Source organism: Myodes glareolus, chromosome 13, assembly GCF_982192425.1.
Source record: "Myodes glareolus chromosome 13, mMyoGla1.1, whole genome shotgun sequence".
Classification (NCBI taxonomy): Eukaryota; Metazoa; Chordata; class Mammalia; order Rodentia; family Cricetidae; genus Myodes; species Myodes glareolus.
Genome location: NC_142038.1, coordinates 22,627,780 through 22,649,542, shown reverse-complemented (window position 1 = coordinate 22,649,542; position 21,763 = coordinate 22,627,780). Strand labels below are relative to the sequence as shown.

The following is a 21,763-nucleotide window of genomic DNA, read 5'->3' as shown; positions in this document are numbered from 1 at the left end:
TGACTGAGACAGCAGCAACAACTCACTGATAAGCTATGCCACCACTAAGTAACTCCTGAGGCTTCTCTCTTCTCTCTCTTAGTGGCTGGTTAAGTGCACGGTCATTTCTAAAGATGCACCGGAACACAAACATGGGAATAACCCCTAAAGTCATACTCAGATATGTCCTCAAACGTTTTACAAGGTAGGTTTATTTATGTAATTCTTTCAGTTCACTGTTGCTCTAAAATAGGTGCAATGTTTAATCTTGCTTCATTTTTGAAATGAATAGTTATCTTTCTTAATTACGTTTGAACTTGACTAGTTTAAAACAGTTCAGCTTCCATATGGCAAAGGTCGTGAAAAACTGGCATCTTCCACCAGCAAATACATTCTCAGCTGGCTGGAATTAGATGTACATAGATGTCCCAGCCATTTCTGTGGGATCTGTATTCTGCAGGAGAAGCGGTATAGCTGCAAGTGATCCTGGAAGTCAGAGTACCTGTGTGATGCTAAAAATAGCACATTACGAGGAACAGTGTTGTGTGAGGCTTGGGCCACAGCCGTGCTCCTTTATTAAGCAGTGTGTGGTTGGTTGAAGCAGAAGGACTTCTGATATTGGCTTAGACTACAAAGCAGTGATGGCGGTGATGTCATGAGAGAGCTGGGATTAAAGGGAAAGGACACCCCTGCTCTCCAGAACCTCTCTTTTCACACTTTCTCAGACATGGCTGTACTGAACGAGAACCCAGCTTGCTGCATTCCTATTCTAAGTCCATCTTGCTATACTACACTGTAGGGTCAGAGTTCCCTAGAGAAACAGAACCAATAGGATGAACTGGTATCTGTCTGTCTGTCTGTCTATCTATCTATCTATCTATCTATCTATCTATCTATCTATCTATCTATCCATCCATCTACCTACCTATCTAATATATACATGTGTGTATATCTAATATATATATATGTGTGTGTGTATATCTAATATATATATATATATATATAATCACATATCTAAAGAGTTTACTAAACCAGCTCTCGCTGAAATAGTAACTACAGTTATCTCACACCTAAAGAGGCTGAGAACAGGCAGTTGCTCCGTCCACAGTGGTACCCTACCAGTCCCGAACTGGGGCTGAGAGCCTGGAGAGCCATTGCTTTTTACTCTGTGACGGGAGCCTGGACATGTGGGTTCTGCTCTCAGTGATGGGATCTGCAGCAGCAGCAGCAGGATGAGCTAACGTGGAGCAAACGGGAAAGCCAAGTGGGCCGATGGCAAACGCTGTTCCTTCTGGCATGTCCTTTGTGTCTGGTCTGCTGCCAGAATGTGCCACCTACATTTGGGGTGGGTCTTCCCACATCAGTTAAGGCAGTCAGGACAATTCTTGAGTTGAAACTCCCTTACCCAAATGATTCTAGTATGTGGCAAATTGATATTAAAACTAACCATAACACTGTCATGAAACGGTTAAAATCATCCTCAGGCCTGGGGAAGTGGGAGTGGGCAAGAAGAGAACCTGTAATTCCACTGCTGGCCTGTGTCCCGGGTTAGCCATGCACCAACTATGTGACTGTCTTAGCCTTTCTGTACTTGGGTTTTCTTCTCTATAAAATGCAATTAGGGGCTGGGGATGTAGCTCACTTGGTATAGTGCTTGCCTCAAATGCTTGAAGACTTGGGTTCAGTCTCAAACACCCCATAAATCCTGTGTGATAGTTTATGCACATAGTCCTAGCACTCTGGAGAAGGAGTCCAGAGGACTGGAGGTTTAAGGTCAGCCTCATCTACATAGAGAGCTTGAGGTCAGCCTGGGCTACTTGAGACTCTATTGAAAAAAGAAAAAAAGAAAAGAAAGAAAAGAAACCGAGGTGGCAGTGGTGAAATTAGAGCCACTTTGTGGCATGAGAAAACATACATGACGAACTTAGAAGGTTCATGATGGACCGGAAGCCGCAGTGAGTACAAGTATTGCTACTATCCTTGCTGTGACTTGAGCGTCGTGTGCTTTTCTCTCTGTAAGTTAAGAGTGAGGAGGGGCTAGCGCAGACCAGCGCTGCCTCTTTTCAGTGTGGTTTTGTGGTTTCTTCTGAGCTTTGTCAATGTAGCCCTCCTCCTGGCGAAGGGGGAAATGCAGGATTTCCGAGTCTCTCTTGGGTATGAGGTTCTGCTTAAGTAATCTGTCCTGCCTGAGGTTTGCTGGGATTATGGGGGCTTGCCACACCGGTCAGCGGTTCAGGACATCTTAGCTTGGGGGTGAGGGAACCAGTAGTGCGGTGGGTTAATCTGGAAAACTTGTTTTGGAACAGAACAACTCAGGGGAAAAAGAGAAAGTTTTTGTTTGTTTGTTTGTTTGTTTGTTTGTTTCCAGGCAGAGGGAGCCAAGGACGGGGGCACAAGGGGCACTGGGTGGGAGTGGGCTCGATGAAGTGTGGAACCCAATCTGGCCACTGGCAGTGAGCGTGGGGCCAAGGGAACTCGAAGGCAACCTGAGTGATGCCTCAGAGCAGAGGCAGAGGCACTGTTGAGACAAAGAACTCTGGAAGAGTGGGGATTTGAGTCAGAGCGAGGAAGGGAATGACTCCAACTTGAGCCAAAGCTTTATTGAGAAATGGAGGTGGGTGGTACTGACCACATTCTGGCCTTGCCCTTTCCAAGATTCGTAGGGACAGGATAGTCATGTCCTTAGCAACTGGGATGTTCTCATTTAGGAGCTCAGAACTCACTGTTCCTATTCATTTAGCATTTATCCCTTCCAGAGGACAGGTGATAAGCTGGGCATGGTGGGGCACACTTGAAACCCCAGCACTCAGGAGATGAAAGTTGGGAGGTCAGGAGTTCAAGCCTTGACTACCTAGTGCATATGAGGCCAGTCTGGGCTACATAAGAAAAAAGGAAAGAAAGGACAGGAGAAGAGATGGCTGAGATGACGTCACTGTTAACTCATCAGAGGCTAACTCTGATGATTCAACATTTTATTTACCCAACAAAAATAAAGTCTTTCTAGGGGAGGTTACTTTCTAATAAATACAGATACACAATAAACAAACAGCCCGGCCACTAAAGTGCAGTATGCAAATAAACACAGAAGAGACCAATGCTCTGAGAGCCATAAGATGAGAATTTAGAGACAGGAGTGGGGTGGGCCAACTTCCTTGAAGGGGGACAAGGACTGTGACTTTTGTCTAGGATCTCGAAAGAATCAAAGAAATGTTCCACCCGAAGAAAATGCTATAAGCCAAGAGCAGTCCGTTCAGGGAAATTGAAAATGCCCAAGGACAGGGTGTGGTTGGAGTGGCTGTGACTGCTGAAGAGCCCCCAAGCTCTTTGCTGGCAGGTGGGGTGTGGGGATTTGAGGGAGCGGGGAGGGGAGGAGAACAGCTGGGGCAAGGTCAGGGAGGGCGAAGGTGAAGGACTAGACCCAGGGACAACTACTCTTTCTCCACATCCCTCTGAAGTGGTTCTAAGACAGAATCCTTTAGAGAGTGCCAGCAGGGGAGGCACGGTGTCAGATGTGCCATCTGCAAGTATTAGTCTGCCTGCCAGGCAGCAAGGGCACCAGAATGGAGCAGGGGTGGGAATTCAGGAGGCGGGCTGGAAGCTACTGTTTTATAAAAAGATCCAAGTGGGAGTAGTGGCATGCTTACTTAAACCCAGCCCTCAGGAGGCAGAGGCAGGGAGATCTCTGTGAGTTTGAGGCCAGCCTGGTCTACAGAGTGAGTTTCAGGGCAGCCACACAGGTCTCTACATAGGGAGACCCTGTCTGGAAAAAAGGAGAAGGAAGAAAAGGAGGAGGAGGAGGAAGAGGAGGAAGAAGAAGGAGGAGGAGGAAAAGGAGAAGGTGGAAGAAGAAGAAGTAGAGGAAGAGGAAGAAGAAGAGGGAGGGGAAGGAGAAGGAGAAGGAGGAGGAGGAGGAAAAGAAGAAGAAGAAGAAGAAGAAGAAGAAGAAGAAGAAGAAGAAGAAGAAGAAGAAGAAGAAGAAGAAGAAGAAGAAGTCCACTCACTTGTCCACCTTCCAGGTGTAAACCAGATTCAGATATTGTCGAAGGGGAAATAGAGGAGATACTCTACTCTGGGGTCTCAGCACTCGTGATCTCTTCAACTAGGAGCCACACTTAACAGTTCATAGCCAGTAGACAGGGGAGGTAGCTTAGTTGACTTAGACACCACCTTGTTCTGCATGGGATTTTTTTTTCATTTAATTCACAGCTCCAGCACATTCTCTTTTGGCAGGACCCACACCACTACGGTGACCTATGGGATATTGTATAAGTGGACCATTGTCTATTTAAGTTGACCCCACTGATAGATATGGAGAAGTTTCCAAAAATTTTGCTTTCTCAGATGAGAAGGTGATATGCGTGGCAGATCTGGATGGGAAGGTCTGAGTGGGTCGGACAGGATGGGATGGGCAGGTCTGAATGGGCAGGTTTGGATGGGCAGGTTTATGGCACAAATCCCGGCAAATGGGGCTAGTACATGTATGATTCTTCCTGCTAACCATCCTGCCTACCAGTTATACACATGTCTGCTTCTCACACTTCCATGACACAGGCTAAGATCTTTCATTCTCCTAGTAACGGGGACAAAAAGGCGTAATTCTGTAGCACTGGAGACATTGCACCCCATTGCCTTATTTACCTCACAGTACTCCCCAAGGATCTTAGGAGGGCGCGATCATCACCCTCTTTGTATAGGGGAGGGAAGAGACAAGAGGAAATGGCTTTCATACATGTGAATGATTTAGGCCAAACTAGAACTCACCTTTCTGGTCTGGTTCCCCAGCCCACTTAGTTCAAGTGTGCCATACACCCACCTGGAGGCTCAACCTCACCCCCTATTGTGGCCCAATTCTCTCAAGGGGTTGCCCAAAGGATGGAGGTGCTAGAGTCAGGTAGATGGAGTAGCATGGGCCCTCCCAAAGCCCTGCTTCTGAGAGGTGCAGCGCTGATTCTCTCCAAGAGAGGAGGAGATATGATTCAGGAAGGAAATCCAGGCGGGTTGGAGTCCAAGTCCTGCAAAAGCTGCTGCAAGGACTTCAGTCGGATGGCCAGCTTGGCATTCCTCAGGTTGCAGGCTTCAGGGAGCCTGGCATTAAAGCAAATGCAAGTGGGCAGATCTGGGACATGGTTACCTGCTTTTCCCTGGTGACACTGCTCAGTAATTCTGGCCCTATGCTTTGAATGCTCTCTGGCTACTCTGTATGGAGGATGCTGCCATTGCAGAGAAGGGACGACAACAGACCTGTTCCCTGGGTGACCAGAAGACTAGGTTAGTCCTCCGCTGTGCTGGGTTGGTTGTGGGCACCTTTAAGTGGAGCTGTTCCACGACCTGCCAGTGTCCATATGCCATACCCAACCCAGCTCTGGGAGCTTATCCACATGTTTAGAGGTGCTGTGGGACCCTGGGCTCTGCCCTACTTGAGTGAAAACCACCCTAAATTTCTAGATGTTCATTCTATCTATGTATCTTTATATCTATCTGTGTATCTATGTATGTATGTATGTATATCTATCTATCTATCTATCTATCTATCTATCTATCTATCTATCTATCTATCTATCTATCTATCTATATGGTACTGGAATCTCACCCAATCTTTTGTCCATACTAAGCACTGAACCACAACGTAGCTTAAAATCTCTCTTAAAAGAGGGCTCCTGGGACTGGGGCTGTGGTCAGTGTTACCTAAGTGACCGACTCCCTAGGGACCCAAGTAAAGTGCCTGGTAGGCATGGTGGCCCATCTGTTATTTTAGTCCCAGAATTTGGAGGTAGGGGTTTCTTGGAGCAAGCTGGCTGCCTAGACTGACCATGCCATCAAGCTCTGGGATTGATTGAGATACCTTATCTCAGTGAATAAGGTGGAAGAGTGATAAAGGATAATCCCCCTACAGTCTTGGCCTCTACATGTCCAATCACATCGATCTTGACTTGCGTGTGTCCACATGCATGCAAAAACATACATATACACATGCAGGCCTCATACACATGAAAAATTGAAAACCACAAAAGAGGGCTTCTGTTGGCTCATTGTGGTGCATGCCTGAAATCACAGCACAAGGAAGGCAGAGGCAGGAGGATCAAGAGTTTGAGACCATCCTGGAATACATAAAATAGAGTCTATCTGCAAAATCCAGCCAACCAAACAACAAACGCTCTGACTTTAGCCCCACCCCCATGCCACGACTGTGCACCCTTCCAACCATGCCTTCTCTTCCAACTTCCCGTATATGTGGTTCAATTTGCAGTCACCAGACACAGTTGTCAATTGAAAGACACTATGTACATAAAGTTCATGATGGTTCCTAAAGACGCAGTCAAAAAAGAAGCTAACTTGTTAAGAAATTGCATGTTGGTTAATATTCTTGAAGTGATCATATTTTGAATCTATCAGGCTAAAGAAGCAATATTAAAATTCATTGTACTTAATATTTCTTTAATTTTAAAAGTGTAGCACCTGGGAAATGCCCGATGAGTGTCAGATTGGCTTATTCTGTTTCTTTTGCACCCCACTGAGCTGGACCATGTAGGTGATAGTTTGTAATTGGCTCTCATAAGCTCACAAGGAGTGATACTATATCAGGAGGTATGACTTTGTTGGAGTGGGTATGACCTTGTTAAAGGAAGTATGTCACTGTGGGGGCAGGCTTTGAGGTTTCCTATGCTCAGGATACTGTCCAATGTCTCAGTCAACTTCCTGTGGCCTGCATTTCAAGACATAACCAGCACCACATCTGCCTGCATGGCGCCATGCTCCCTGCCATGATGATGATGGCCTGAATCTCTGAAACTGTAATCTGCCACCCCAATTAAATGTTTTCCTTTTTAAGAGTTGCTGTGGTCATGGTGTCTCTTCACAGCAATAGAAACCTAACTAAGACTTTGTACATATGTATTTTTTTCTTTTTCTTATTTCTTTATTTGGGACAGGGTCTCATATAGTCCAGACTGACCTCTCTCTTACAGTATAGTTGAGGAGAATCTTGAACTTCTGATCCTGCTACCACCTCCTGAGTTGTGAGATTACAAGTCATGTACTAACATGACATATCCAGTTTTTATCACCCCAGAGACCAGACGCCCCCAAGGCTTTGTGCTAGAAAAGGACTGGACAAACTGAGCCACATACCCCGTCCTGGACCCTGTTATTATTCATTAGTTTGTAGTTCTGTAAAATCCAGCTTAGAAGAATGAAAAGTTGACAGCAAAGAAGGAAGAAAGGAAGAGGAGGGAAGGAGGGAAGAGGGAAGTTTCCGTCCCATGAGGCTCATGGGAAGAAGATGAGCTGGTACCCATCTTACGGATGATTGACTGTGGACCAGTCACCCTGACCTCTCTGAGATGGGGTAAAAGCTACTTGACAGGATTATCTCAAGTTTTAGGAATTCCTGGAAAGCTTCCATTTCAGTGGTGACAGAAATGGTTTTCGCCGTCAGCAGTGGCCCTCTTGCCTTTGTAGCAGCATACGGCGGGCAGCTCTGCACGTGTGGGCCTTGAGGCTGCTCACCGGTGTCATGGGTTTCTTAAAGTATCCCTCCCGCCTTCTTGGTGCTCATGGAGGTGAGGGCAGGGCACCCCTCGGTGTCATCTTCTCTCCCATGTCTCTCCGCCAGGTTGCAGCTTCTTCATCTGTACTCAGTGTGCCTGCTGGTTGGACTCTTCTCCTTTGTCCCCTGGGGACCTGTCTGGGAAGTTCCTCAGTTCCACTGGGATAACTGTCGGCAAGTCTGGTGGACGAATCTGCTGCTGCTGAATAACTTTGTGTCTGTTCAGAATGCTGTGAGTTACCAAGAGCCCATTTGCAAAGGCATATGGGTAGACACAGGGCGTCTCAGTCACATGGTTTGGCCCCTTTCCCAAGGACCAACCTAAGCCCTATCTCCATAGGTTTTGGGGGGCACCGCACCAACTGATGTAGGGGGTTCTTGTTATAAAGCAAGAAAGGGCTGCAGTGGTGCTAACGAGGGCAGACTCTCTGGGTCTCAGGGCAGCTCCCCTCTCTGCCAAGGCTCTTGAATCAGTGCAGAAAGGACAGTTTCTTTGCCTTCACACGGAGAGCCTATGCTGGGGTGAAACATCACAGCCATGCCCCAACCCTCCTCGATCTTGGTGAACTCTACATTTCAAGCCAGTCTGGACAGAGCTGGTTCAGAGCTACAAGAGCTTTGCCTCATAACCCAAGTCTTCATCATCCAGTTTGCTTCCTAGTCCTGTGATAAAACACCATGACCAAAAACAGCTTGGGAAGGAATGGGTTTATTTGGCTTAGACTTCCTGGGTCACAGCCCATCACTGAGAGTCTCAAGGCAGGAGCCAGAGCAGAGACAATGGAGGCCGGCTTGCTCACCATTACTTGCTCAGTCTGCTTTCTTATAGAACCCAGGACCACCTGGCTTAGGATGGCACCACCCACGGTGGGCTGGGCCCTCCCACATCAGTCATCAATCAAGAAAATGTTCTCCAGGCTAGAGAGATGGCTCAGAGGTTCAGAGCACAGACTGCTCTTCCAGAGGTCCTAAGTATGGTTCCCAATAATCACATGGTGACTCACAACCATCTAGAATGAGATCTGGTGCCCTCTTCTGGCATGCAGGCACACATACAGGCAGAACCCTGTATACATAATTTTAGAGAGAGAAAGAGAGAGAGAGAGAGCATTGGCTGCTCTTCCAGAGGTACTGAGTTCAATTCCCAGAAACCACATGGTGGCTCACAGCCATCTATAATGTCATTTGGGATTTGGACACCATCTTTTAGCATGCAGGTGCTCAATATACATAAAATAATCTTAAAAAAGAGAAAAATGTTCCCACAGACTTGCCTATAGGTCAATATAATGTGGGCATTTTCTCAGTTTACGCTCCTTCTTTCCTAAGATGCTGACTTATATCAACTCGACAAAACAGCAGCAACACTACAATCTAACAGGGCAGTAATGGACTTGGCATGAAGGAAATTGAGGTAGCTACGACTCAGCCATGTCCTTAAATCCTCCAGTGATAGGCTGACTGGCAGGTCCCTAGTTCTCACCCATAGAAACTCCTTCATGAGATGGCCAAGTCTAGCAGCTTGGACAGGGCATCAGCCGTGCTGACCTCTGGCAGATGAGGGCATGTCTGTGATAGGGTCCCAGGAGAGAGGTGGGGCCATCTTCCTGGATGCAGACTCGCTTGGGCTGTTATAGAAACCAGGGGCAACGACAGTAGTTGCCTCTTTGAGTGGAAGCTACTGTAGATTTTTGGAAGCACAGGTGCCAAGCACCTCAAGCCTGATCATTGTACTTTCTCCATGGCAAAGGTGTGTTTTTTACCTGTAGACAAAGCTTCCCTCCATGTTGAGGAAGTTTGGGCTCCTTTGGGCCCTGGGACCCAAAGTGACAGGAAAATTTGCCCCCCCCGGGAATTTCTTTATGTGAGATAAAACATGGCAATGACTGACTTAATTTACCACAGGCGTGGGGAGTGGGCGGGTCCCTGTGGCTTTGGCCAGACATCCACGTTGGTTCTAGTGGGAACTGTTGAGCGTAAGCCAAAAATTTGCTTTCAAAAGAACACAATTTCTCCACCTAGAGCTGGGAGTGGGAACCAGGCAAGAGAAAGAACCTCGCTGGCTTTTTGGAATTCCAGTCACACCATAAAGACAGCCACCTCCTGCATTCCTGAATCATGACCCAGTCAGTTCCCATGGCTGTCCTAGGAGACAAGCTATATTGGTCTTTAGAAACAAGAGAGAAATGTGTCTGAATCCTGAGACCGTGATCAGGCTTCGTCCAAAGACCCGTGTGAGGAACAATGGAGGCTACCTAGTTCCTCTTCCCGTGGCAACTGCCCCGCCCACCTGCTTAACAGGCCAAACACTCACCGCCCTTGCTACCTGGAAGGGAGGAGTCACATTCACCTCTCCTTTTTCTCCCCCACAGTGCAATGGCTGGACTTGGTACCTGGCCAACGACTTCCAGTTCCACCTCATCACTCCGCTGATCTTCTTTGTCCATGGAAAGTGGGTCTGAGATGTCCCGTCTGCGCCCCCCGCCCCCGCCCCCCCCATGGGTCCTTGGGCCTGGAACTCTCAGAGGGGTTCCAGTTTTGTAGAATGCAGTTTTTTCAAGTTTAGAAAATTAACTTTTCCAGAAATGGAGGCACGGTTCTTTCTCCTGTCCTCCTTCTGCGTCCTCTTTCAGCCACGCGTAAATCAGTGCGTTTCCCCAGATTTACCACCAGTGCGTGTGAAACCCGGTGCTCAGCATTTTCCGTCCCAGCTGTTCACATAAACATACCCACATATTGACACAGCCCGCATACCTGTCAGTCTCAGGATTTATATTCTGTTTTTATGGTTGGGTATCAAGACGGTGCCCGATTTTTCACGATTATAAATGACTGACTTGGAGCACTCGACTTTTGCTTGTAGCTATTTCCATGGGGACATATTTCTACGTGGAGTTACCAGGTTAAAGGGTGGCAGTGATTCCTAAGTGTTTGTTATATGTTGGGAAATTACTCCCTGGGAAGAGGGAAGTAATTTACAGTGCCCTGAGCAATGTATCAATGTACCTGCTGCCTCTCAGCCGTATCTATCACCTTAATCGGGTTAGTTTTAGGAACACTTTACAGTCTCAGTAACTCACGGGGAGATTTACAGCGTGCCATTTTAAAAAGAAATTTATTATTCTTTCTTGTTAAAATATGTGTTCAATTTAGGAAACATTAGGATTAAGAGAAAGGAAAATACTCACCCCAGTCCATCACTCCTGGCAAACTAGGTTCCTTGTTCAGTCTCTGGTGCTGTCTTTCTGATTTTTGTCCTGCCCAGTTTTTAAAAGACAAAAGCATGCTGCTCCAACAGCTTTTAAAAACAGTGTTACTATATTATTTTACTGATTGTAAATATTTCTGTAATGTCTGCCTAACAACATTCTGTTTCCTGCATGAACTATAATTTATTTGTGTCTTCTATTGTTTTATTCTTGGATTGTTTCCAATTTTATGCATTCATAAATAACTTCCCATGAATATTTTCACGACAACCATTTGTCTCCCACTCCGGTGTTCCTTCAGAATGCATATCCTAAGGGGAATCAATGGGTCAAAGGGCATGAATGTCTAGCAGCTCTCGAGTCTACTTTTAAAAAATGGAGACACGCGTGGTCTGCATTTCTGTGCCACGGCAGATGCTCGCAGTACCCCATCTGCCCGGTTCTGTTCCGAGGAACCAGACAGAACCTCACTTAGAGCCGGCTTCCCCAGGCTTTTCCCTTGCTGCAGAACCCTGCAGAATGTCAGCGGGGGCTCCTTCGTGTACAGCCCCAGAGTGCGCAGGAATTAATGTGGGTAGCCACCTGTGGAGCAGAAGACATTGGCGAAAGACTGTTTTCCCTCATCCCCTCAGACAGTTCTGAGGCATATTTATAAGCTGTAGAATATTCTGGAAGAACTGAGTGTTGACCTCCCCAACAGCTTACCTTGTATTGGCTCTCTCCCTGCCTTCCTGCCCCCCCCCAACTCCCACACTAGCCTCCCACATCCAGACATTTGTCCTAGGCTGACACTGGCATGGAAAGCTGGGTTCTTGTCTCTGCTGTCTCTTCCCCCTCCCTCCCCTTCCCTGGAGTGGGCGGCTGTGTCATATCTGTGTCCCATCCTGCCTTGAACAGCTCACTTCTCTCCTAAGTCAACCACCACAAATGTTCATATAGTGTTCTGTAGATGATAAGCAATGTTCCCAAGAACGGAATCCTTTGGAGCCACAGTATAAGCTTCTGGGCAGGGTAGGCAAGGGTGCCATTACTATCCTTGTCTAGAAGAGAAACCCAAGTGTAAGGTCTGTCTGCAGTCTCACTGCTGGTTAGTGGTCAAGATCAGGCAGTCCAGCCCGTCCAGCTTTCCCTGCTCTGTTGAAGCCCCGCCCCCGCCCTCCCCTGCCCCCCTTCCCCCCCCCCCGCCCTCCCCTGCTTCCCCCCCCCCCCACTTCTCCTTTGAAAGCGCAGCCCCAGGTCTCCTGGGATCATAGCACCTCCTTCACGCTAGGGTGAAGGCCACTGAAAGACTTCTCTACCCTCTCGTCTACAGAAATAAACGTGTCCTTGTCCTCCTCGGGGCCCTGCTGTTCCTGACATCTTTCTCGACCACTGCTCTGCTCACCTTGGCTTATAAACTTCCAGTGGCATCTCCGTCAGCAGCCAGGTAACACGGTTCCAGCCTGGTCGGTCTTCTCTGTCCCTTGCCTGACCTCACCAGGGCCAGGCTATCCCAAGGAAGTCTGCAGAATGATCAGGCTGTTTGTCCTGTGCCCATCAACTTAGGAAAAAATGGGCTCTACACCTTTGATCTGGATGAAAGTTCCAAATTTCCCAACTTCCAACTCGCAGGCAGCGTGGGTCTTCTATTATGTGTTTGGCTCAAAGAAATGCTTCTTAGAGAACAGGAGCACCCCCATGTGGATGAAATGGGGTACTCGCTTAGTGTAGCAGATGTCTTGCTGGATGGAGAAACTGAACCCATAATGAAGTTGGAGTTACCTCTTCAAGGCCATACAGCAGCTAAGGGGTGGCATACGTGTTATTTGAACTTAGGATCTAACTCCAAAAGCTCCTTTGCCTCCACAATAAACTACTTATGGTCCTGCCGTGTAACTCGGTATATTAAACACGAGCAGGAGCTCTTCTCAACCCAGCAATCAGAGCCGCACAAGTGAAAATCAAGTGGCCCAGGTGGCCGCTCAGATTCTTCCCAAAGCCACCTGGCTGCAACCTTTACTTGCTGGCTTCAGACCAGCCACCCTGCTCTCTCCCAAGTTTGTGCTTCTGCTGTTCTCCCAGGCTAGAACGATCTTCCATTAGCATCTGAGATCTGTCTGGGCTGCCCCCAACTCTTCTTTCAGATGTCCACGCAAATGTTACATTTTCCAAAGCAGCCCTTCCTGACCTCCCAATAAAACCAGCCTAGAGGGGCTGGGAGGGTATCTCAGTCAGTGCTTACAGGAAAGCAACAGGGACCTGAGTGCACTCTGAACTCTCCTCTCTCTTACACGTGCACACACACACACACACACACACACACACACACACACACACACACATCAGAGTGTCACAGTGCATGCTTATAATTCCAATGCTGTTGGGGTGGGGACAGGTAGATCTGGGGCTTGCTGGCCAGCCAGCCTAAAGTACTTGGTGATTTATGTGCCAATAAGAGACCATCTCGTAAACAAACAACCACCACCAGCAGCAACAAAAAGCCCCAACCACTGCCACCAAAGAACATGGCATGGCTTAGCGAGAGAGAAGATACTATAAACCTAAGAGTGCAGATTCAATCCCGGGCCCCACATGGTGGAAGGAGGGAACTGATTGATTCCTGTTTGCTGTCGACTGACCCCCTGTGGCACACATACATGAGCACACACCAACAAACTTAAACTAAAAAGTTTTATTGCTGGTTTCAGGGACGTAGTTTGGGAATCACAACATTGAATAATGTGGTCTTCTTCTTCTTCTTCTTCTTCTTCTTCTTCTTCTTCTTCTTCTTCTTCTTCTTCTTCTTCTTTTTGAGAGTGGGTCTCTCTATGCAACCTTTGCTGTCCTGGAACTAGCTCTTGTAGACCAGGCTGGTCCAGAACTCACAAAGATCTGCCTGCCTCTCCTTCCCAGGTACTGGGATTAAAAGTGTTCACCACCAGGCCCCAGCTCTCCGGCTCATTTGGAACTCCCCTTCTCCCACAGATCCCTCTGGGTACTACGCTCATTCCTAGAGGCAGTAGATCAGCCACCACAAAGGAGCATTTAAAACAAATGAAGTCATCATATGTCTTTGAGAACTGGGTTCGGAGCCCAAGGGAATTTAGAATGTAAACAAACCAGCTGTGACCCAAGGCCCTAGAGTTTAGGGCCTAGACGGTAGCTGTGTGTAGCTCATTATTGGGAGATCTGGCTCTAGCCCTGTGGATCACCCCAGAGGACATCCCCTTTTCCTCGTCCAGCTCCAAACTGAGCTTCTGCCTTGCTTTCTCGTTTGTTTCCAGTGAGAAGGAGGCTGCGCTGTATTTCTCAGAGTATTACACCAAGCCCTACTGCCGGTGCGGCCCGTTCCTCGTGGGCCTCTTCCTGGGCATGTTCATGCATTCAGACCACGCGACAAACATTCTCAAAACCACGGTACGTTGTTCCCTTGCCTCCCTGTCAGGGCATCAGCCTGGCTGGGATTGATGCGGCCTCTCTGACCTGGCCCTTCCAAGTCAAGTGCAGGCAGAGCCAGGCTGCTGGATTTCTTACAGCGCTGCAGCCATGCTAAAGTGTGAGGAGGACTGTTCCAGCCAGAGTCCGGTCCTCCTTCCTGAACTAAAGGACCAAGAATCCGATTACACTATTGGGCCACAGCTGTTGGCCCCCAAGGGCTCTGCTTGACTTTCATTGGCCTTGGCTTTGTATAGACAGTTCAGAGAAGAGGCCCTGGTCCTGGGGAAATTTTATGTAACTCACAGCAACATCAGGAAATAGGATTTTCTGAATGTGGTGACTCACACCTTTAACCCCAACACTTGGGAGGCAGAGACAGGCGGATCTCTGTGAGTTAAAGGTCAGACTGGTCTACAGAGCTGGTTACAGGACAGCCAAGGCTACACAGAGAGACACTCTTTTGAGAAACCAGCCCTCCTCCACCCCTGCAAATCCCCCCAAACCAAAAACAAAATAAGACAAATAAACAAACAAAACCCCCAAACCAAACCAAAAAAATCCTAAAAAACAAAAAGAAAAAAAAAATCACCCCAACAAGAAGCAAGCAAACAAAAAGATCCGTCAGGACAAGTGGCTGTATAGAAGAATGTATCTCTGCCATGTTAGTGTTTTGGTGTTCTGGACATGTACTGTCTGGCTGTAGAATATAACACGGAGCCATCCAAGAGACTCTTGAACACAGCCAGTGACTCGAGGCTCCAGGGAGAACAAGGTATTAGCAAAGGGGAGAAGGTAAGGCAAAGAGGAAGCATCGGGGAACCATGTTAAGGGCAGTGTTAGGTTGGGAGCTGGCCTTGAACTCATAGTTCTCCTGCCTTGATCTCCTGAGCAACAGGATTATAGGGACGTGCCACCCCACACAGCTCATCTCATCCTTTATAGTACACACACCCTCCACCAGCATTGTTCCTAACCGCTGTCTCCCACTAAGCTGATTTTTTATTTTAGTGACATCTGGAGTGATTGAGGTTTGCACACAGAGATCCGAAGCGACAGAAATGGCACCAAAGAAGTGAGCGTGCGCGAAAGGACTCAGCTGTTCATGAGCTGTGGCCTGCCTCTTGTTCCCCTCAGGTGCAGGCCATGCTGGGCTGGGCTTTCTCTCTGCTGACCCTGTTTGTAGTTGTCGCCCTGGCGTACATAGTGGATGACACCTCGCCAACCTCCTCCGTGACTGCTGCCATCTACCAGGCCCTGCATCGGACCCTATGGGCAGCGGCTGTGGGCTGGGTCATCTTTGCCTGTCAGAAAGGCTATGGAGGTAGGAGGGGACCACTGGCTCTGTTCTTGGGCTCACACCCTGTTCCAGAGGGTGACAAAGTTGAAAGACGATGTGTGCATCCAGAGGTAGGGGGGAATAATTGATCCCAACTCAGAAAGAACGCCTTGTCTCTCCCCTTGGGGTAAATACTTCTCATATATTATTTTCAGTTTTTGTGTTGGTTCTTGTCTTAGTTAAGAGGCTAGACAAGACCTCTGAACAATAGTGAGACAACGATGTGGTGTGGGAACAGATGTGGTGTAAACAGGCTCTGGTCACACTCATCTTAGACCTCAGTTTCCATCTGAGAGGAGGAGGCTAAGAGGCACTAGGGCCCCTTCCATAAGTGGAGAGAATATTCTTGTGCCGTTGGCTTTTGATGTGCAGGGGAGGGGGCAAGAAGATGAAGGGCATATATAGAAAGAAAGGAATTGTTTCCTGCTTAGAGAGAGAGAAAGAGAGAGAGAGAGAGAGAGAGAGATATGTTCAAGACTCCTGGCATTTCCCTCCCTTTCTCTATTTGGCCCGAGGTAGGGATGAGGTAAAGAGATACCACCAAACATCCCTCAGGCACCATCCAGAAAAATCTTCATTTCCAAACTTCTTTGAATCCTTAAAGATGGAGCAGAGCCCGGGGGTGGGGTGGGCAGACAGCTGTGCACTTAGGGATGTCACTGGATAAGTTTATAATTAGGCTGTAGATGAAAACTGCTCAGCCTCAGCCAATGTGGTGGGAACTCGTGGCTTAAATACAAAATAGGTGGTCCCACCTTGCTGATTGAACACATGTCTTCCAGGCCTCTTGGGAACAGTCACAAAGGGACCCCGGGTCTTACCAGTGGTTCGGGGATAGACTGTTTCCAGGGTTAGTCACTTCATTGCATAAATGTGTCTGTATATTTGTTTTGTGCTGGACAACGTTCTATATATTTGAGATCCAGCAATAGATGAGAAAGAATTCTTCCCTTGCAAGGCATTGCAATAGAGCAGTGGCAGAGAGGAGGCTAGGGGGCACCAAGAGACAGACAGGGCCGGCAGGGACTGGGGAGATGACTCAGCAGTTAAGAGTGTTTGTGGCTGAAGTACCTAGGTTTGGTTCTAGCACCCCTGTTGGGCAGCTCGTAACCACCTCTAACTCGAGTTTGAGGGTATCCAATACCGTCTTCTGGCCTCAAAGAGACAAATGCATACATGCACACACACACACACACACACACACACACACACACACACACACACACACATACAGCATACACACACACTGCATGCACACATGCACATATTCTCTCTCTCTCTCTCTCTCTTAAAAAGAGAATACTTGCAATATATCAGGTAGCACCAGAGACAGGCTTGTGACTGTCCCTCTTCCCACCAGGTCTGGTGAAGCGTGTGCTTTCTTGTGGCATCTGGAGTCTCCCAGCTAGTATCAGTTATGCTTGCTACCTCGTCCATCCCATTGTGATCATTCTCTATAACGGACTGCAGGAGACCCTCATCCACTATACTGACACCAATATGGTGAGCAAGTACCTGGTCCTTGGCCTTATCCTAGCTCTACCTCCCGCTCTTCTTGAGCGGCAGAGCACACAGCTTTGTTAGGAGCTGGCTCTGTGCTGTTCTTATCTAGAGTTGCTCTTCTCTCTGATTTAGCTGCAGAAGGGAGGAGGAGGGCTTCAGTCCAGGGTAAACTGTTTGAGTGCTTGGGACCGTTTATTACCTGTTCTGTTTCATAGCATTGGGGCAGTATACTCTCAGATCCAAACATTGGCGGGGGGGCAATGGAATAAGCTGTCCACTGTACCCTCTTTGTCCACAGTTCTATCTTTTCTCTGGACACTGTGTGCTGACCTTCCTCTGTGGGCTGGCCTTGACGCTGTTCATCGAGCGGCCCTGGCAGGAGCTGAAGTGGGGCCTGTGGGGACCAGTGCCTGCTGGTCCATGAGCGTTTCAACTGAAACCCAAGAGAACCACAGCCCACCTGTCTGTGGCCCTTGGAAGGAATGTGAATCTGACTTTGTGAACATTTACTGTGTACAATATGTACAGATAACCTGTGGTCACCATAAAATGATTTATGGCAATTCTTTAATGATTTTTAAAATAATTGTACAACAATCTTTCTCTCTTGGCTTAGATTTGATTTTCTGTGTCGGTAACCACACTGTTAAAGTATTAAAATGAAGGTCAGGTGATGTGGGATGTCCTTCTGTAGATGTGTTGCTTTTATTTGTTGATGAATAAAGCTGTTTTGGCCAATGGCTTAGCAGAGTAAAGCCAGACAGGAAATCCAAACAGAGTTATATAGAGAGAGTAGGCGGAGTCAAGCAGATGCCAGTCAGTCATGAAGGGAACAAGACATTTAAAGAATGAGGCAGCACCATGCTATGTGGCAATACACAGATTAATAGAAATGGGTCAATTTAAGATGTAAGAGCTAGCTAGAAATATGCCTGAGCCATTGACTGAACAGTGTTACAATTAATATAGTTTCTGTGTGGTTATTTGGGTCTGGCGGATCAGGAAATGAAAGTACAATTTCTGTTTACAAATGGCACCCAAACGTTTGGCAGCAATTTCCACATAAAGCCTGAGAAAGCTTTAAAAAAAGAATTCTAGACAGAAAAGAGCAGAGTCAAGCGCAGTTTCTTGGTAACTGTCTTTTCTCCACTAGGCTATGTTTGCTGGTGGCAAGCAGAGATGGCTCCTTAAAGAGAGTCTTCCTGACTCAGCATTGGTTAAGAAAAAACAAGGTTCGATTGAGGAAGACCCTCTGAAAAATCTCCAATGGGAATGGATGGCCCAGACATCCAACATTTCAGAGCACCTCTGTTGAAGTTTCTTCTGAGTTCTGTACCCAGAAAAGCTTCAAGGCTGCTGGATGAGATGATCAAGCCTCACAGAATACTCCAGTCAGGACTTGACCATAATCCTAAATTTTGTTTGGGTTGACATAAGATTATCAGCAGGAAGTAGCCTAAAAAACTATGCTCACATTCCCCCAAAAAATGGATTATGGATGTTTATTTTTGTTTAGAGTGTTGGTTACAAGTTGTTACGGATAATGGTCAGGAAAAAAAGCTAAACAAAGGATATTAGATTCAGAGTTCTCGTTTTGAAAAGAAAAAAAGAGGAAATGCTATGGGATAATGCTTTTGTACACTGTAAAGATTTGTCATTCATATTGATTTAATAAAATGCTGATTGGGCAGTAGTAAGGCAGGAAGTACAGGTGAGACAAGCAGGTTAAGAGAATTTTGGGAGGAGCAAAGGCAGAGACGCAGCCGTTATCCAGAAGCAGAGGAAGCAGGACGAGAATGTCTCACTGATGAAAGATACCAAGACATGTGGCTAAGCACAGCAAGAATTACAGGTTAATTTATGTTGTAAGAGCTAATTAACAATAACCTGAGCTAATATAACAAACAGTTTATGATTAATGCAAGCCTCTGTGTGTTTCTTTGGAACTGGATGACTGTGGAACCAGGCAGGACAGAAACTTAAGTCTACTGACAGGCACAAACCTTAAAACGTCACACAACTGTAATCTTTTTCCTACATGGCGTTAGCTTGTTTGATTTGAAAACATAAGTAAAATGTAAGTTGAACTAATGTATATAAATATGTATATTAAAGAAAAACAAAGCTTAGTAAATGCAACCAATCATAAGTAGATCTCTCCCCAGAAAACCCCAGAAAAAAACCTTACATGACCAGGAGCTCTCCAATGGGAAGAAACCAAATAAACAGCGTGTGGAACTGTAACCAGTCCTGTTGGCTTGGCTTCCTTGCCACCCTGATGAGTTCCCGTGTGAAGTGCCTGAGCCACACTGGGTTAGGAGCTGCCCAGTAGCAATTAGTGTTTGCTCAAATATACTCTAACATTTTATTGTGCCTCAGTTTACATTTTAGCATTAGGCAATTGCCCAATGTAGTGCAGGTATCATAATTTGAGTCTTAAAGCTCATGTGGGTTATAATGCTATTATCCTCACCAAAGCCACTTCACATAGCTTTCTATGTATGTTGTTGTAGAAACAATTAGCTTTGTCCGCGTGTTGTTATACTTGATAGATTTGTACCTTTACCTCGGGCCTCAGGGTGTGGTGACCACTAACACTCATGACTCAGGAGACTTTGTCAACATAGGTTTTTAAGAGTCAAGTTTCCTAAAACATGGTTCCTGTCTTGAATTGAATTGTATAATTCCCCTAAGAGACCCGTTGAGGTTCTAGTCCCCCATACTTCACAATGTTGCCTTTTTAGAGAGAGATTTTCAGGGTACTTATGTTAAATGAAGTCTCTGTGACATAAGGCCCCCACTTAATGACTAGTGTCTTTATAAAAAGAGACACACATACTCTCTCTCTCTCTCTCTCTCTCTCAAACACACACACACACATACACACACCAACACACACACACACACACACACACAGAGTGAGAGAAGAAAGATGACTTGAAGACACTGAATGAAGATGACCGTCTTCCATCTTAGGAAGGACTAAACACTTCTGGGCATCAGCACAAGAGGTAGCAAGGAAACCTGTTTTAGAGCTCTAGAGGAGTGTGGTCCTGCACACGTTCACTCATCTGTACTCACATTCATACACACTCTCACACTTATACACGTTCACACTCATACAGTGCACTCATACACACACACACTAACACACAAACACACATACTCAAAACACACACACACATTCACTCACCTGTACTCACACATTCACACATACACTCTCACACATATATGTTCACATTCACACAGTGCACTCATACACACACACACACACACACACACACATGCATGCAATGGACATCTGGCTGCCAGCAGCATGAGACAGATGAATATTTCTGTGTGTGTTTTTTTTAAGCTAGTTAACTATAGTATTTTGTTACAGCAGCCCTAGGAAGCTTTAATGGTCCCCTTAATCTATAGAGGTTACATTTGAGGAGTCCCCCAGTAGATGGCTGAAGTTGCAGACTGTCAACCCCTGTATGTTCTGTTTCTCTGTATTCATCTGTATCTATGACAACGTATAATTTGTAAATTAGGTGAAGAAATAAATAAATAATAAATAATAGTAACTAACTCATAGTAAGATAATTATAATATACTGCAATATACTAATTCTATAACTTTGTAAGCAATATGTTGCAACAAATGTTGCAATATGTTTCCTGAACATGGCCCCTCCTCTCTTGAAGAAAGTACTTTGTCTCTTCGGCATCATCACTCTCGGGCTTTGGGGCCATTATTAATTACAGTCAGGGTTACCTAAACACAAACTCTGTGGCACTGAGATTCCGATCTGCTCCTAAATGGAAAACAGGGAGGCATTGACCGTTGGACCAAGAAGTGATTCATCTTTGGGGGAGAATACGGACAGAGACTTCATCACACAATCAATCAGGAGTGATTGAAAACAGGAAGTGTTTCTGAAAGTTTCTTTTTAGCGTGTTCAGACAGTGGAAAGTTGTGAATACTGAGTGCTGGGAACACAAAACACCAGGGACAGTGGACTGTAGGCGTCTAAGTGCCAGGCGAAATGAACCAAGAATGAAGAGACCTTGTGAATGGCTTCTCTCCCATTCCTCGTCGGTTTCTAGCAAGGAGGGAGATGCAGGAGATGCTTGCAAGACCACGGGAGAAGCTGGGTCCCAGGGTTCCCGACTTTGAGTCTCTTTCTAGGTGTGTAACAGGATGTTAACAGATGTCTAAAACGGTGTATAATGCAGCTGCCTTTGATTACTTAATACTGGAAATACGAGCTAAAAATGATGGGAAAGCAAGTAAGTAGAATTCCTCTATGGCCATCAGTTCCTGTCTCCAGGTGTCTTTCTTAAATTCCATCTGACCTGCCCCTGGGAGGGAGTGTGGCCTGAGAGGACCACCAACAAAATAAATGCTAAGAGTGATAAGGCCACAAGGCACTCACGTCTCTATATATTCTCTCTGTTGCCTAGCAGATGTGTAAGGAAAACCATTGCCTGGTGGGAGGACTAAAGTATGGTGGCTGCCAGGCGGTGGTGGCGCACGCCTTTAATCCCAGCACTCGGGAGGCAGAGGCAGGCGGATCTCTGTGAGTTCGAGGCCAACCTGGGCTACAGAGCGAGTTCCAGGATAGGCTCCAAAGTTACAGAGAAACCCTGTCTTGAATGCCCCACCACCACCAAAAAGAAGACTTATGATGGCTATCGCTGGCCTTTTCCAAGCAGCGTAGGAACAAAGCGCAGCTTCCTGGCGCCTGCGCTCTTCTATTGGCAGAATCTGGCCTGCACCGGGGAAGAG

At 46.7% G+C, this 21,763-nt stretch overlaps 1 protein-coding gene across 1 annotated transcript in view; it reads left to right on the top strand.

Annotated features, from left to right (window-relative positions):
* LOC125390283 (O-acyltransferase like protein-like) overlaps nucleotides 1-18,914 on the top strand; it is a 50,591-nt gene extending 31,677 nt beyond the window's left edge. The window contains exons 8-15 of the mRNA XM_048419215.3: nucleotides 83-184; nucleotides 7,592-7,757; nucleotides 9,898-9,977; nucleotides 12,047-12,160; nucleotides 13,998-14,130; nucleotides 15,286-15,472; nucleotides 16,848-16,990; nucleotides 17,289-18,914. Coding sequence (XP_048275172.3) covers nucleotides 83-184; nucleotides 7,592-7,757; nucleotides 9,898-9,977; nucleotides 12,047-12,160; nucleotides 13,998-14,130; nucleotides 15,286-15,472; nucleotides 16,848-16,990; nucleotides 17,289-17,414 — 1,051 coding nt within the window. The 3' untranslated portion in view covers nucleotides 17,415-18,914. The remainder of the gene's footprint in view (nucleotides 1-82; nucleotides 185-7,591; nucleotides 7,758-9,897; nucleotides 9,978-12,046; nucleotides 12,161-13,997; nucleotides 14,131-15,285; nucleotides 15,473-16,847; nucleotides 16,991-17,288) is intronic.
* Nucleotides 18,915-21,763: the final 2,849 nt, after the last annotated feature.